General features: G+C 39.9%; 1 protein-coding gene across 6 annotated transcripts in view; it reads right to left on the bottom strand.

Annotated features, from left to right (window-relative positions):
- Positions 1–16,987, bottom strand: part of MYLK (myosin light chain kinase) — a 177,597-nt gene that overhangs the window by 13,142 nt on the left and 147,468 nt on the right. For all 6 annotated transcript variants that reach the window (XM_075829025.1, XM_075829026.1, XM_075829024.1 and 3 more), the window contains 3 exons: positions 4,075–4,377; positions 2,712–2,744; positions 1,020–1,113 (listed from right to left, as the gene is read on the bottom strand). In XM_075829025.1, the coding sequence (XP_075685140.1) occupies positions 1,020–1,113; positions 2,712–2,744; positions 4,075–4,377 (430 nt within the window). The remainder of the gene's footprint in view (positions 1–1,019; positions 1,114–2,711; positions 2,745–4,074; positions 4,378–16,987) is intronic.

Raw genomic sequence — 16,987 nt, 5'->3', positions numbered from 1 at the left:
ATACATTACATTACTGATCCTGTACTCATCCGGAGTTACATCCCGTATTATACTCCAGAGCTGCACTCACTATTCTGCTGGTGGAGTCACTGTGTACATACATACATTACATTACTTATCCTGTACTGATCCTGAGTTACATCCTGTATTATACTCCAGAGCTGCACTCACTATTCTGCTCGTGGAGTCACTGTGTACATACATTACATTACTTATCCTGTACGGATCCTGAGTTACATCCTGTATTATACTCCAGAGCTGCACTCACTATTCTGCTGGTGGAGTCACTGTGTACATACATTACATTACTTATCCTGTACTGATCCTGAGTTACATCCTGTATTATACTCCAGAGCTGCACTCACTATTCCGCTGGTGGAGTCACTGTGTACATACATTACATTACTTATCCTGTACTGATCCTGAGTTATATCCTGTATTATACTCCAGAGCTGCACTCACTATTCTGCTGGTGGAGTCACTGTGTACATACATTACATTACTTATCCTGTACTGATCCTGAGTTACATCCTGTATTATACTCCAGAGCTGCACTCACTATTCTGCTGGTGGAGTCACTGTGTACATACATTACATTACTTATCCTGTACTGACCCTGAGTTATATCCTGTATTATACGCCAGAGCTGCACTCGCTATTCTGCTGGTTGTTATTGGAAACAGTCAACAAGATAGTAAACAGACAGACCCCATAAAAGCTTAGCAAAGCATCTCTAATGCAGGGGCCAGTTAAGTTTTTATTTTTATATAAGATGACTGTACAGAGCTTAGTGTATAGGCAACATTTTCCTGAAGCAAAATCACCAGAGTAAGCTGACCATGAACAAGCAGGAAATACTGAGAGATTTCAGTTTTGAAGCTGCAGAGTTTTGAGTGCAGCTCTGGAGTATAATATAATATTCGACTTCTCACATTCTCGACTTCTCATATCTATGTGAATTCTATATGTAAACTTGTGACGTGTGAGTGACAGCACAGAGAATTAGAGGATCGGCTCACGTTCCCAGCCGCTCCTCCACATCGTAGAAGTCCGCCACCTTCTGAGTGGTATTTATAACGACGTTCCTGTATTCCGGATCCGTCTCCTTGTCCTCTGCAGAATAGAAAGGAACAAAGAGATGAAATCTACATACAGAGATCTGTCAGCCGCCAAACGGGGTCCAGAAACGAATGCATAGACATTGGCGACTATTGACCCTTGCAAGAAACCAGAGGGATCTGTCATAATACAGAGAACATGCAGATATCAAATATAAGAAGTCACTGCTCGCCAAATATGTTACATCTTATGAGTGACATTACCAGTCTTCAAAAATAAGTTATACTATACAGCAGTGACATCACCGCTCTCCAGATATATTATACAGCAGTGACATCACCGCTCTCCAGATAAGTTATTTTATACAGCAGTGACATCACCGCTCTCCAGATATCAGTTATACTATACAGCGGTGACATCACCGCTCTCCAGATATTGGTTATATTATACAGCAGTGACATCACCGCTCTCCAGATATTGGTTATATTATACAGCAGTGACATCACCGCTCTCCAGATATTGGTTATATTATACAGCAGTGACATCACCGCTCTCCAGATATCAGTTATATTACACAGCAGTGACATCACCACTCCCCAGATATGTTGTTTTATACAGCAGTGACATCACCTCCCTCCAGATATAAGATATATTATACAGCAGTGACATCACCTCCCTCCAGATATAAGATATATTATACAGCAGTGACATCACCGCCCTCCAGATATAAGATATATTATACAGCAGTGACATTACCGCTCTCCAGATATCAGTTATATTATACAGCAGTGACATCACCGCTCTCCAGATATCAGTTATATTATACAGAAGTGACATCACCGCTCTCCAGATATGTTATATTATACAGCAGTGACATCACCGCTCTCCAGATATCAGTTATATTATACAGCAATGACATCACCGCTCTCCAGATATATTATATTATACAGCAGTGACATCACCGCTCTCCAGATATCAGTTATATTATACAGCAGTGATATCACCGCTCTCCAGATATGTTATATTATACAGCAGTGACATCACCGCTCTCCAGATATAAGATATATTATACAGCAGTGACATCACCGCTCTCCAGATATCAGTTATATTATACAGCAGTGACATCACCGCTTTCCAGATATCAGTTATATTATACAGCAGTGACATCACCGCTCTCCAGATATCAGTTATATTATACAGCAGTGACATCACCGCTCTCCAGATATCAGTTATATTATACAGAGGTGACATCACCGCTCTGCAGATATCAGTTATATTATACAGCAGTGACATCACCGCTCTCCAGATATCAGTTATATTATACAGCAGTGACATCACCGCTCTCCAGATATCAGTTATATTATACAGCAGTGACATCACCTCTCTCCAGATATGTTATATTATACAGCAGTGACATCACCGCTCTCCAGATATCAGATATATTATACAGCAGTGACATCACCGCTCTCCAGATATCAGATATATTATACAGCAGTGACATCACCGCTCTCCAGATATGTTATATTATACAGCAGTGACATCACCGCTCTCCAGATTTAGGTTATATCTTACATGAGTGATCTCAAGGACTTTCTTATTACCCTTCGTTATCTTGAAACCAAAATTAGATTTAAGAAAAATCTAGAACTCACCGTCGTCTGAAACTTCAGCTTCATCTTTATGTTCTGAAGAAAAGAGAAAAGGAAATGTCTGTTTTTAGACGCTGTAGACACAGCAGAGGCCGATCCAACCTCCAACCTCATCAACACAAGCAATGTCACCCAAAGATCAACTTGTGGCGCCATAAAAGACAGAAGAACCGTCCGATGAAGACCTTGGTGGAAGGTCGAAACACGTCGCAGTTATTTCACAGAAACATAAAATAGGTTTTATTCTGAGTGACGTCCGATTTAGCAAGAATCCAACTGGATTAACCGCCAGCACAGGAGCGCCAGGGAAGTCTTATGGCAAAGCCGATACCCGATGTCAACTCCGAAGGCAAGAAAACGGTGAAGCAACAAGATTCAGATCGAGACGATGAACCAGCAAAACTCAGGAAGGTGAAAACACGACGAGTGTCCCCCGAGCGTGATCCCCTTAGAGGAGGTCCTTCTAATATTTACAAGCATTATGTGCGAGATAGGGAGAATCGATTGTGAGCTCCTGGGGTCAGGGATGATGGGAGTGATACATTGTGTGTGATATAGGGAGATCATATTGTGAGTTCCCGGAGAGAGGGATGATGGGAGTGATACATTGTCTGCGAGATAGGGAGAATAGATTGTGAGCTCCAGGGGTCAGGGATGATGCGAGTGATACATTGCGTGTGAGATAGGGAGATCATATTGTGAGTTCCCGGAGAGAGGGATGATGGGAGTGATACATTGTCTGCGAGATAGGGAGAATAGATTGTGAGCTCCTGGGACAGGGATGATGGGAGTGATACATTGTGTGCGATATTGGGAGATCATATTGTGAGTTCCTGGAGAGAAGGATGATGAGAGTGATACATTGTCTGCGAGATAGGGAGAATAGATTGTGAGCTCCTGGGACAGGGATGATGAGAGTGATACATTGCGTGTGAGATAGGGAGAATCGATTGTGAGCTCCTGGGGTCAGGGATGATGGGAGTGATACATTGTGTGCGATATAGGGAGATCATATTGTGAGTTCCTGGAGAGAAGGATGATGAGAGTGATACATTGTCTGCGAGATAGGGAGAATAGATTGTGAGCTCCTGGGACAGGGATGATGAGAGTGATACATTGCGTGTGAGATAGGGAGATCATATTGTGAGTTCCCGGAGAGAGGAATGATGGGAGTGATACATTGTCTGCGAGATAGGGAGAATAGATTGTGAGTTCCTGGGACAGGGATGATGAGAGTGATACATTGCGTGTGAGATAGGGAGATCATATTGTGAGTTCCTGGGGTCAGGGATGATGGGAGTGATACATTGTGTGTAAGGAGATTAGAGGATATAATGACTATACATCATGAACGTTGCTCGGTCACCTTCCACCTTCTCTTTATAGGCCACCGGTTCGGACTCCTGGCTCGGCTCGCTGGTTCCGTACACGCTTGTCGCTCGCACCCGGAATTGGTACTGTCGGTCGTGCAGTAAGTTCTCTACGTTGAAGGAGGTGCTGCGGCACTGCGACAGGTCGGACCACGTCTTGCCTACAGAGTCCCAGATCTCCACCATGTAAGACTCCACCACACTCCCTCCATCATAGGTCGGTCCGTACCACGATAAGGTCAGGGCCGAGCCTTTCATTTCGGACGCGCATGGCTGACCCGCCGGAGGATCAGGTTTATCTGAAAGAAATAGACAAAATGACTGGAGCGTCCGGCTTCTCCCAATAACCAAAAATATTCCCATTATGACAAGCGGGAACGTCGTCAGAGGTGAATTACAGGTTCTGTACATGGAAGGGTTAAATCTTTGTTCATTTACAGAGACAGCCGTCCCCAATATGGCGTCAGTGGTCATGTGATATAATCATGTGACCTCATCGTCCAAGGCCACGGGCTCTGACCTGTAGTGTACAGTACGTGTCCTGAGCCGGAGGCCGCGGATGATGAGGGTTATACCACACGCTGACGTCACACGGACAAGCTTTACCCATGGTTGTATAGTGTGGGCATCCGGCAGAGCAGACGGGCGGTTATATTAATGCCTTATAGGGGTTTTCTGCATGATATAGATGTTCCTCACCATTTTTAAGATCTCCGATTGCTGTCATATTGTATTTTATTCATTATAATTTGTTCTCCTGTATTATAATCTCATATTATAGTCTCCTGTATTATAATCTCATATTATAGTCTCCTGTATTATAATCTCATATTATAGTCTCCTGTATTATAATCTCATATTATAGTCTCCTGTATTATAATCTCATGTTATAGTCTCCTGTATTATAATCTCATATTAGTCTCCTGTATTATAATCTCATGTTATAATCTCATGTTATAATCTCATGTTATAATCTCATGTTATAATCTCATGTTATAATCTCATGTTATAATCTCATGTTATAGTCTCCTGTATTATAATCTCATGTTATAATCTCATATTATAGTCTCCTGTATTATAATCTCATATTATAGTCTCCTGTATTATAATCTCATGTTATAATCTCATATTATAGTCTCCTGTATTATAATCTCATGTTATAGTCTCCTGTATTATAATCTCATGTTATAGTCTCCTGTATTATAATCTCATATTAGTCTCCTGTATTATAATCTCATGTTATAGTCTCCTGTATTATAATCTCATGTTATAGTCTCCTGTATTATAATCTCCTGTATTATTACTAGTGGTCAGCGATCTGTTCCAGATCCCGCAGATTCCCAGGATTGCTGCCGTTATACGGGGAGTGACTAATAAGAGGACTGCAGATAATCATCGCCCCCTCCCTTCATTACCGGGATTCCCATAGAGCAGCTGCTGCAGTTTCGTGGGAACTTCTCCGTCCGGCGATCACTGCACATCAAGGATCAGAGATGACAGATAAACCGCAGCGACCGGCGGAGAACCGGGGTGGGGGGGGGGGCGCGCTCTTCACAACAACCAATAGTCACATGACAATTATTATAAAATAAAAATCCCTCAATCCAACATCAAATATTCTGGATTATTAAACTCCTGAGTGAAGAGAAAAACTTCTGGAACATCAAAAAAAGAATAAAAGAACGCGGGAGGTAAAATCAGGCCGTCTCCTTCTGACCGCACGGGATTATTCATGTTGTTTGCCAGATTAAGGCGACATTCACATGACAGCGAAAAAAAATGGCCATTAAAAACTAATGACCTGTCAATATCTCACGCCCGTTTTGCATCAGTCTCCAAATTTTCATCCATTTCCAGTCCGTCTGTCCGGTTTTCATGGCCGTTAAAACAACTGATGGATTTAATTTGTTGGTTTTATTGTCCAAACCCCCTGAAAACACCACAGTGCCCATGTAGATAGTGCCCACATAGTGCCAGTGCCCTCATAGTGCAACAGTGCCCATGTAGATAGTGCCCACATAGTGCCAGTGCCCTCATAGTGCAACAGTGCCCATGTAGATAGTGCCCACATAGTGCCAGTGCCCTCATAGTGCAACAGTGCCCATGTAGATAGTGCCCACATAGTGCCAGTGCCCTCATAGTGCAACAGTGCCCATGTAGATAGTGCCCACATAGTGCCAGTGCCCTCATAGTGCCACAGTGCCCATGTAGATAGCACAACAGTGTCCCCTGTAGATAGTCACACCCCCATATAGTGCCACAGTGCCCATGTAGACAGCGCCACAGCCCTGTAGATAGCACCCCAGCCCACTGTAGATAGCACCACAGCCCACTGTAGAAAGCAGCCCCCGTAAACGACCCCCCATGTAGGTAGCACCCCATTTACATAGCATCCCACATGTAGACCGCATCCCACATGTAGATAGCACCCCCTGTAAATAGCGGTACTGTAGCTCCCTGTAGGAGCAGAATCCCTCTGTCCGGGGATTTCACTCCTAGAAGGAGCCCCTGATGTCTCTGTCCATATATGGACAGTGACTCCAGAGGCTTCTCCAGTAGCGGAATCCCCTGGCCAGAGCACCAGCTGGGGATTCCGCTCCTTCAAGGAGCTACAGCGGCGCCATCTGGAGGGGGTGCCATCTAGGGGGGGGGGTGCTATCTACAGGGGGTGTCAGAGAGAGATATCTCGCGATGCTCTGGCCGGAGAGTTCACAGTTGAAAGCCCGACATCACTGTCCATATATGGATAGTAATGTAAAGGCCTTCCCCGGGCTCAGTGCTCAAAGTAGCGCTGAGCCCGGGGGAATCCTCGGCCAGGATCAGGTAATAACGGATCCATTGACTTCTATGGGAACCGTTAAAAAAAGGGCCGTGTGAATACACTCATAAAACTCTATTGTTCTGAGAACGGCCGTGTGAACGTAGCCTAAGGGCATAAAGTTAGTAAATCTTCACATATTATTACGGATTGTAAATTATGATTGGGGGCGACATCACGCTTTATATTCTGCTGCTTTCCTGTTACCACAGAGCAGTGGTGATCGAGATAAGCGGCACAATTACAACCCTGAGTGCCCGCTGCAAATCACAGTGTTTCCAAGGTCAACCAGCTGAATAGTGAATGCAGCTCTGGATGTGACTAGAGTATAAAACATGATGCAACCGCAGAATGCTCAATGCAGCTTCGGTTATGACTGGAGTATAAGGTTTGATTTGACAGCAGATTTGTAAATGCAGATTTAGAGGTAAAAACGCGAATATGAGCAGGTAAGGGCGTAGCTATTGCCAGTGGGGCCCGAAGACCCTCGTTTCATAAATGGCACATGGTAGGTGGGGACCGGTTACAGATTTATAGATCTTTAGGTCCCAGGAGCGGTAAGTGACCCCTCAGGGGCCGTTCACTACTGACGAGGATCCACGTCTTGCAGCTGCCGTCCTCCTATTCCTGTCATCATTAATCGTAAATGTCCCGAGACTCGTGGAGAGATTTTTCTCGCGCTCTCCGGGGGGGTCTCATTTTTTTGAGATTTTAAGATTTGATGATTAATATGAAATGAGAATCCTTAGCGGATCAGCGGCGCCCCCCGGGGGTTCAGTGAATGAAATAAACATCTCCAGGTACGAGACACGACCCTTTATTTGTGGTGGAAGCGGAAATTCTCCGTCTGCAGGAAAACATCGCGTTGTCGCTGCCACTGAACCCCATTAAACCTTGTAAGAAGATTCTGCGACAAGAAGCTGCAGCGAAGTCTGAACGCCCCCCCCCCCCCCCCCACTGAAAGCAGATACAGGAGAATAATGGCGGATTCGATCTATTCAGCCGCAGTTTAGTCAGATCTGTTTCTGGGAAAGCTGGGTGACAGCCAACATGTCCGATATTACAGCTTCCATGGGGGTGGTCACTCAGCTTTCCAGGTTTATGAATGGCTGGCGATGTAGAAATATATTCCCTGCTCTTATTTCCATTCAAGAGTCTAGGAAAGCTGGGTGACAACGCCGGAGGAAACTGTAATGGCGACCAAGGACGATTCAATTCAGTGGAGCTACTTTTTTAAGCAAAAAATGCTCTTTAAAAATTGTGCAGGAGTCTGGGGAGGGGCTCAAACTGCAGGTGCCGTGGGGGGCTCAAGGTTCAGGAGTTGGGGTGGCTCAGGCTGCAGGTGTCTGGGGAGGGGCTCAAGGTGCAGGAGTCTGGGGAGGGGCTCAAGGTGCAGGAGTCAGGGGAGGGGCTCAAGGTACAGGAGTCAGGGGAGGGGCTCAAGGTACAGGAGTCAGGGGAGGGGCTCAAGGTGCAGGAGTCTGGGGAGGGGCTCAAGGTGCAGGAGTCTGGGGAGGGGCTCAAGGTGCAGGAGTCTGGGGAGGGGCTCAAGGTGCAGGAGTCTGGGGAGGGGCTCAAGGTGCAGGAGTCTGGGGAGGGGCTCAAGGTGCAGGAGTCTGGGGAGGGGCTCAAGGTGCAGGAGTCTGGGGAGGGGCTCAAGGTGCAGGAGTCTGGGGAGGGGCTCAAGGTGCAGGAGTCTGGGGAGGGGCTCAAGGTGCAGGAGTCTGGGGAGGGGCTCAAGGTGCAGGAGTCTGGGGAGGGGCTCAAGGTGCAGGAGTCTGGGGAGGGGCTCAAGGTGTAGGAGTCTGGGGAGGGGCTCAAGGTGCAGGAGTCTGGGGGGGCTCAAGTTGCAGAAGTCTGAGGATGTGGGGAGGGTAATTTTATTGTAAACAAGATTTTTGGAAACAATCGGCCTCAGAATTCCTCCCGGAGAAGGACTTGGCTGCGGGATTCTCATTTCTTTCGGATGACGGTGCAATTCCTTCTTTGCTTCATTTCAGGCAGGAGAAGCTCCGGACAATCTTGAGGCGCAGAGCTGACAATCCACGGCCTCAGGCTGCGAACATGGAACGAGCCAGAAAACGAAAACAAAAAAAGAGCAAAAAATCCCACTCCAGATCATCGTCTCCTGACCTCAGCGGCAGCGCCAGATTCTTACAGGTGGACGGAGGTTTTTATTTCACCTCTTACACGACTCAGGTGTCCCCCTCCTCCTAGGACAGCGGAGCTCAGATTTTAGTCACACCCGGGCCCTGAGGGGTCCCTCATCCACATAGGTGGACGGCCCCTGGCACAGATTTTGCGTTAGTCCCTGAAGTTTCGAGCTCTACATCCCAGGCGCCGCTGTCAGCAGAGAGGTTGCAGATGACCCCAGATCCTAGTCCCTGATGGGGCCCATCCTTTGATGTGAGGGGGGCCCCTATAACATGTTCTTCATCGGGGTCTATGAGCTTTACGCTGTGCTTCGGTATCAGTGATGTAGCTATAGGGGTGCAGAAGTCCCCTGGTAATAAAGGAACCCGAAAATCACCACCACATGAGGAGACACGTCACATAATCCGCACATTGTAGATTATAACAGGGCGATCAGCAGATCGGAGATAATGGCATTATCGGAAGCAGCCCCCCCCCCCTGCGCACAGCTGGCTCTGCTATTTCATGTGTGTCTGGAGCCAGGTTGGACGCGGGCCACACCGTCAACCCTGGCACAATCTCAATGTAAAATTCAGCGCTGGAGAGAAATCGAGCCTTAAAAGGTCACGGGCGCTCCGTGCAGACGGGATCTGGGACGCGGCTTCTCCCAACACAGACGCATATAGGGGGCCACACAGGGACCTGCGTCTGTCGTGACGGGGGGAGGGGAGAAGACTAATGGGGAGATTTCATGAAGTCACAACAAACAATACTAATGAATGAACATTTCTGATACTTTATAAACATAAAACTTTTATACAAAACCAGACGATACAGAAGATGATCCCCACCTGTCCTCACAGGACACACGCTGGTCATTAAAACTACGTATCCAGCCACTGCCCCTCCTGATCAGTGATCGCCTCCCCCAATTATGAACCCGAAGTGCGGGGTCCGCATCTGCAGAGCATGGTCTCCCCCTCCAGCGGCACCGTGTTACATGGCACCCAATAAAATCACCCGGCGGCCGGAATGACGCACGCACACGCCGGAGACTAACAACGTTGTGGCGAAGAGGAGGGGGGGCAGTCAAGGGGGGGGGGGGACGTCAGGATTGAAACCCAAAGGGGGGGAACGTATTCACACCGGACAGTCATGAACTATGAAGGGGACACAGTTATTAATATATTTGTTGATCATATAACGACAGAAATAGTGCCATAAAGTAACTTGTAAATAGTTTTTATTTTCGCCTAAACAGATTTTCAAATCTAGAGCAAAAAAATATGCCTTGTATGAATTACGGCGCGGATTCCAACACGTGTGATACAATTCCGTATAGAGAAAATGACACCGCGTGAACAAAGTCTCCAAACTACAGCAAGAAAACCGGAACGCACGCCCAAAACAGTGACTCCGGCAAAATGAAGGTTCCCCAGAGACGATCATCTCCACACAAGCAGAAAATACAGAGATCCAGCGCTGCGCTGGTTAATAGAAAACACTTCGGAACAAATGGTATTAACTCCAGGGACCGAGGATCCCAACAAAAGCTCCAGAAAACATGTCACAGCGACCGACCCGGAAATCTGAATGTACGGCGCCAAATAACCGAAACCTACACAACCGGATAACACAGAAAACAGAAATAAACAGGAAACCTGGAAAACGACAAAAGATACGAGATGACTTAAGGAAAACTCTGACAAAGTCCAATCATAAAGAAATTCCATATATTTGTCAGTAGGGGGCAGTATTATAGTAGTTATATTCTTGTATATAGGGGCAGTATTATAGTAGTTATATTCTTGTATATAGGGGCAGTATTATAATAGTTATATTCTTGTATATAGGGTGCAGTATTATAGTAGTTATATTCTTGTATATAGGGGCAGTATTATAGTAGTTATATTCTTGTATATAGGAGGCAGTATTATAGTAGTTATATTCTTGTATATAGGAGCAGTATTATAGCAGTTATACTCTTGTATATATGGGGCAGTATTATAGTAATTATATTCTTGTATATCGGGAGCAGTATTATAGTAGTTATATTCTTGTATATAGGAGCAGTATTATAGTAGTTATATTCTTGTATATAGGGGGCAGTATTATAGTAGTTATATTCTTGTATATAGGAGCAGTATTATAGTAGTTATATTCTTGTATATCGGGAGCAGTATTATAGTAGTTATATTCTTGTATATAGGGGGCAGTATTATAGTAGTTATATTCTTGTATATAGAGGGCAGTATTATAGTAGTTATATTCTTGTATATAGGAGCAGTATTATAGTAATTATATTCTTGTATATCGGGAGCAGTATTATAGTAGTTATATTCTTGTATATAGGAGCAGTATTATAGTAGTTATATTCTTGTATATAGGGGGCAGTATTATAGTAGTTATATTCTTGTATATAGGAGCAGTATTATAGTAGTTATATTCTTGTATATCGGGAGCAGTATTATAGTAGTTATATTCTTGTATATAGGGGGCAGTATTATAGTAGTTATATTCTTGTATATAGGAGCAGTATTATAGTAGATATATTCTTGTATATAGGGGCAGTATTATAGTAGTTATATTCTTGTATATAGCGAGCAGTATTATAGTAGTTATATTCTTGTATATCGGGGCAGTATTATAGTAGTTATATTCCTGTATATAGGAGGCAGTATTATAGTAGTTATATTCTTGTATATAGGGAGCAGTATTATAGTAGTTATATTCTTGTATATATGAGGCAGTATTATAGAAGTTATATTCTTGTATATAGGGGCAGTATTATAGTAGTTATATTCTTGTATATAGGGGCAGTATTATAGTAGTTATAGTCTTGTATATAGGGAGCAGTATTATAGTAGTTATATTCTTGTATATAGGGGCAGTATTATAGTAGTTATATTCTTGTATATAGGGGCAGTATTATAGTAGTTATATTCCTGTATATAGGAGCAGTATTATAGTAGTTATATTCCTGTATATAGGGAGCAGTATTATAGTAGTTATATTCTTGTATATAGGGGCAGTATTATAGTAGTTATATTCCTGTATATAGGGGGCAGTATTATAGTAGTTATATTCTTGTATATAGGGGCAGTATTATAGTAGTTATATTCTTGTATATAGGAGCAGTATTATAGTAGTTATATTCCTGTATATAGGGGGCAGTATTATAGTAGTTATATTCTTGTATATAGGAGGCAGTATTATAGTAGTTATATTCCTGTATATAGGAGCAGTAATATAGTAGTTATATTCTTGTATATAGGGAGCAGTATTATAGTAGTTATATTCTTGTATATAGGGTGCAGTATTATAGTAGTTATATTCCTGTATATAGGAGCAGTATTATAGTAGTTATATTCTTGTATATAGGGGGCAGTATTATAGTAGTTATATTCTTGTATATAGGGGGCAGTATTATAGTAGTTATATTCTTGTATATAGGGGCAGTATTATAGTAGTTATATTCTTGTATATAGGAGCAGTATTATAGTAGTTATATTCTTGTATATAGGAGCAGTATTATAGTAGTTATATTCTTGTATATAGGGAGCAGTATTATAGTAGTTATATTCTTGTATATAGGAGCAGTATTATAGTAGTTATATTCTTGTATATAGGGGCAGTATTATAGTAGTTATATTCTTGTATATAGGGACAGTATTATAGTAGTTATATTCCTGTATATAGGGGTCAGTATTATAGTAGTTATATTCTTGTATATAGGGGTCAGTATTATAGTAGTTATATTCTTGTATATATGAGTAGTATTATAGTAGTTATATTCTTGTACATAGGGAGCAGTATTATAGTAGTTATATTCTTGTATATAGGAGCAGTATTATAGTAGTTATATTCTTGTATATAGGAGCAGTATTATAGTAGTTATATTCTTGTATATAGGAGCAGTATTATAGTAGTTATATTCCTGTATATAGGGGGCAGTATTATAGTAGTTATATTCCTGTATATAGGGGGCAGTATTATAGTAGTTATATTCTTGTATATAGGGGTCAGTATTATAGTAGTTATATTCTTGTATATATGAGTAGTATTATAGTAGTTATATTCTTGTACATAGGGAGCAGTATTATAGTAGTTATATTCTTGTATATAGGAGCAGTATTATAGTAGTTATATTCTTGTATATAGGAGCAGTATTATAGTAGTTATATTCCTGTATATAGGGGTAGTATTATAGTAGTTATATACTTGTATATAGGAGCAGTATTAAAGTAGTTATATTCCTGTATATAGGGGGTAGTATTATAGTAGCTATATTCCTGTATATAGGGGCAGTATTATAGTAGTTATATTCTTGTATATAGGAGCAGTATTATAGTAGTTATATTCTTGTATATAGGGGCAGTATTATAGTAGTTATATTCTTGTATATAGGGGGCAGTATTATAGTAGTTATATTCTTGTATATAGGAGCAGTATTATAGTAGTTATATTCTTGTATATAGGAGGCAGTATTATAGTAGTTATATTCCTGTATATAGGGGGTAGTATTATAGTAGCTATATTCCTGTATATAGGGGCAGTATTACAGTAGTTATATTCTTGTATATAGGAGCAGTATTATAGTAGTTATATTCTTGTATATAGGGGCAGTATTATAGTAGTTATATTCTTGTATATAGGGGGCAGTATTATAGTAGTTATATTCTTGTATATAGAGAGCAGTATTATAGTAGTTATATTCTTGTATATAGGGGGCAGTATTATAGTAGTTATATTCCTGTATATAGGAGCAGTATTATAGTAGTTATATTCTTGTATATAGGGGCAGTATTATAGTAGTTATATTCTTGTATATAGGGGGCAGTATTATAGTAGTTATATTCCTGTATATAGGAGCAGTATTATAGTAGTTATATTCTTGTATATAGGAACAGTATTATAGTAGTTATATTCTTGTATATAGGAGCAGTATTATAGTAGTTATATACTTGTATATAGGGGCAGTATTATAGTAGTTATATTCTTGTATATAGGGGCAGTATTATAGTAGTTATATTCTTGTATATAGGGAGCAGTATTATAGTAGTTATATTCTTGTATATAGGAGCAGTATTATAGTAGTTATATTCTTGTATATAGGGGCAGTATTATAGTAGTTATATTCTTGTATATAGGGACAGTATTATAGTAGTTATATTCCTGTATATAGGGGGCAGTATTATAGTAGTTATATTCTTGTATATAGGGGTCAGTATTATAGTAGTTATATTCTTGTATATAGGGGCAGTATTATAGTAGTTATATTCTTGTATATAGGGACAGTATTATAGTAGTTATATTCCTGTATATAGGGGGCAGTATTATAGTAGTTATATTCTTGTATATAGGAGCAATATTATAGTAGTTATATTCTTGTATATAGGAGCAGTATTATAGTAGTTATATTCTTGTATATAGGAGCAGTATTATAGTAGTTATATTCTTGTATATAGGAGCAGTATTATAGTAGTTATATTCCTGTATATAGGGGGCAGTATTATAGTAGTTATATTCCTGTATATAGGGGGCAGTATTATAGTAGTTATATTCTTGTATATAGGGGTCAGTATTATAGTAGTTATATTCTTGTACATAGGGAGCAGTATTATAGTAGTTATATTCTTGTATATAGGAGCAGTATTATAGTAGTTATATTCTTGTATATAGGAGCCGTATTATAGTAGTTATATTCCTGTATATAGGGGTAGTATTATAGTAGTTATATTCTTGTATATAGGAGCAGTATTAAAGTAGTTATATTCCTGTATATAGGAGGCAGTATTATAGTAGTTATATTCTTGTATAGAGGAGCAGTATTATAGTAGTTATATTCTTGTATATAGGAGCAGTATTATAGTAGTTATATTCTTGTATATAGGAGGCAGTATTATAGTAGTTATATTCCTGTATATAGGGGGTAGTATTATAGTAGCTATATTCCTGTATATAGGGGCAGTATTATAGTAGTTATATTCTTGTATATAGGAGCAGTATTATAGTAGTTATATTCTTGTATATAGGGGCAGTATTATAGTAGTTATATTCTTGTATATAGGGGGCAGTATTATAGTAGTTATAATAGTAGTTATATTCTTGTATATAGGGGGCAGTATTATAGTAGTTATATTCTTGTATATAGGAGCAGTATTATAGTAGTTATATTCTTGTATATAGGAGGCAGTATTATAGTAGTTATATTCCTGTATATAGGGGGTAGTATTATAGTAGCTATATTCCTGTATATAGGAGCAGTATTATAGTAGTTATATTCTTGTATATAGGGGCAGTATTATAGTAGTTATATCCTTGTATATCGGGGCAGTATTATAGTAGTTATATTCCTGTATATAGGAGGCAGTATTATAGTAGTTATATTCTTGTATATAGGAGCAGTATTATAGTAGTTATATTCTTGTATATAGGAGCAGTATTATAGTAGTTATATTCTTGTATATAGGGGGCAGTATTATAGTAGTTATATTCTTGTATATAGGAGCAGTATTATAGTAGTTATATTCTTGTATATCGGGGCAGTATTATAGTAGTTATATTCTTGTATATAGGGGCAGTATTATAGTAGTTATATTCTTGTATATAGGAGCAGTATTATAGTAGTTATATTCTTGTATATAGGGGCAGTATTATAGTAGTTATATTCTTGTATATAGGGGGCAGTATTATAGTAGTTATATTCTTGTATATAGGGGCAGTATTATAGTAGTTATATTCTTGTATATAGGGGGCAGTATTATAGTAGTTATATTCTTGTATATAGGGGCAGTATTATAGTAGTTATATTCTTGTATATAGGGGGCAGTATTATAGTAGTTATATTCTTGTATATAGGGGCAGTATTATAGTAGTTATATTCTTGTATATAGCGGGCAGTATTATAGTAGTTATATTCTTGTATGTAGAGGGCAGTATTATAGTAGTTATATTCTTGTATATAGGGGGCAGTATTATAGTATTTATATTCTTGCATATAGGGGCAGTATTATAGTAGTTATATTCTTGTATATAGGGGGCAGTATTATAGTAGTTATATTCTTGTATATAGGAGGCAGTATTATAGTAGTTATATTCTTGTATATCGGGGCAGTATTATAGTAGTTATATTCTTGTATATAGGGGGCAGTATTATAGTAGTTATATTCTTGTATATAGGAGGCAGTATTATAGTAGTTATATTCTTGTATATAGAGGGCAGTATTATAGTAGTTATATTCTTGTATATAGTGGCAGTATTATAGCAGTTATATTCTTGTATATAGGGGGCAGTATTATAGTAGTTATATTCTTGTATATAGGAGCAGTATTATAGTAGTTATATTCTTGTATATAGGGGCAGTATTATAGTAGTTATATTCTTGTATATCGGGGCAGTATTATAGTAGTTATATTCTTGTATATAGGGGGCAGTATTATAGTAGTTATATTCTTATATATAGGGGGCGGTATTATAGTAGTTATATTCTTGTATATAGGAGCAGTATTATAGTAGTTATATTCTTGTATATAGGGGCAGTATTATAGTAGTTATATTCTTGTATATAGGGGCAGTATTATAGTAGTTATATTCCTGTATATAGGAGGAAGTATTATAGTAGTTATATTCCTGTATATAGGGGCAGTATTATAGTAGTTATATTCTTGTATATAGGGGGCAGTATTATAGTAGTTATATTCTTGTATATAGGGGCAGTATTATAGTAGTTATATTCTTGTATATAGGGGGCAGTATTATAGTAGTTATATTCTTGTATATAGGAGGCAGTATTATAGTAGTTATATTCTTGTATATCGGGGCAGTATTATAGTAGTTATATTCTTGTATATAGGGGGCAGTATTATAGTAGTTATATTCTTGTATATAGGAGGCAGTATTATAGTAGTTATATTCTTGTATATAGAGGGCAGTATTATAGTAGTTATATTCTTGT

The sequence above is a fragment of the Rhinoderma darwinii genome, chromosome 6 (genome assembly GCF_050947455.1).
Source record: "Rhinoderma darwinii isolate aRhiDar2 chromosome 6, aRhiDar2.hap1, whole genome shotgun sequence".
Taxonomy (NCBI): domain Eukaryota; kingdom Metazoa; phylum Chordata; class Amphibia; order Anura; family Rhinodermatidae; genus Rhinoderma; species Rhinoderma darwinii.
The sequence above is the reverse complement of the archived record's forward strand: the minus strand, read 5'-3'. Positions and strand labels throughout refer to the sequence as shown.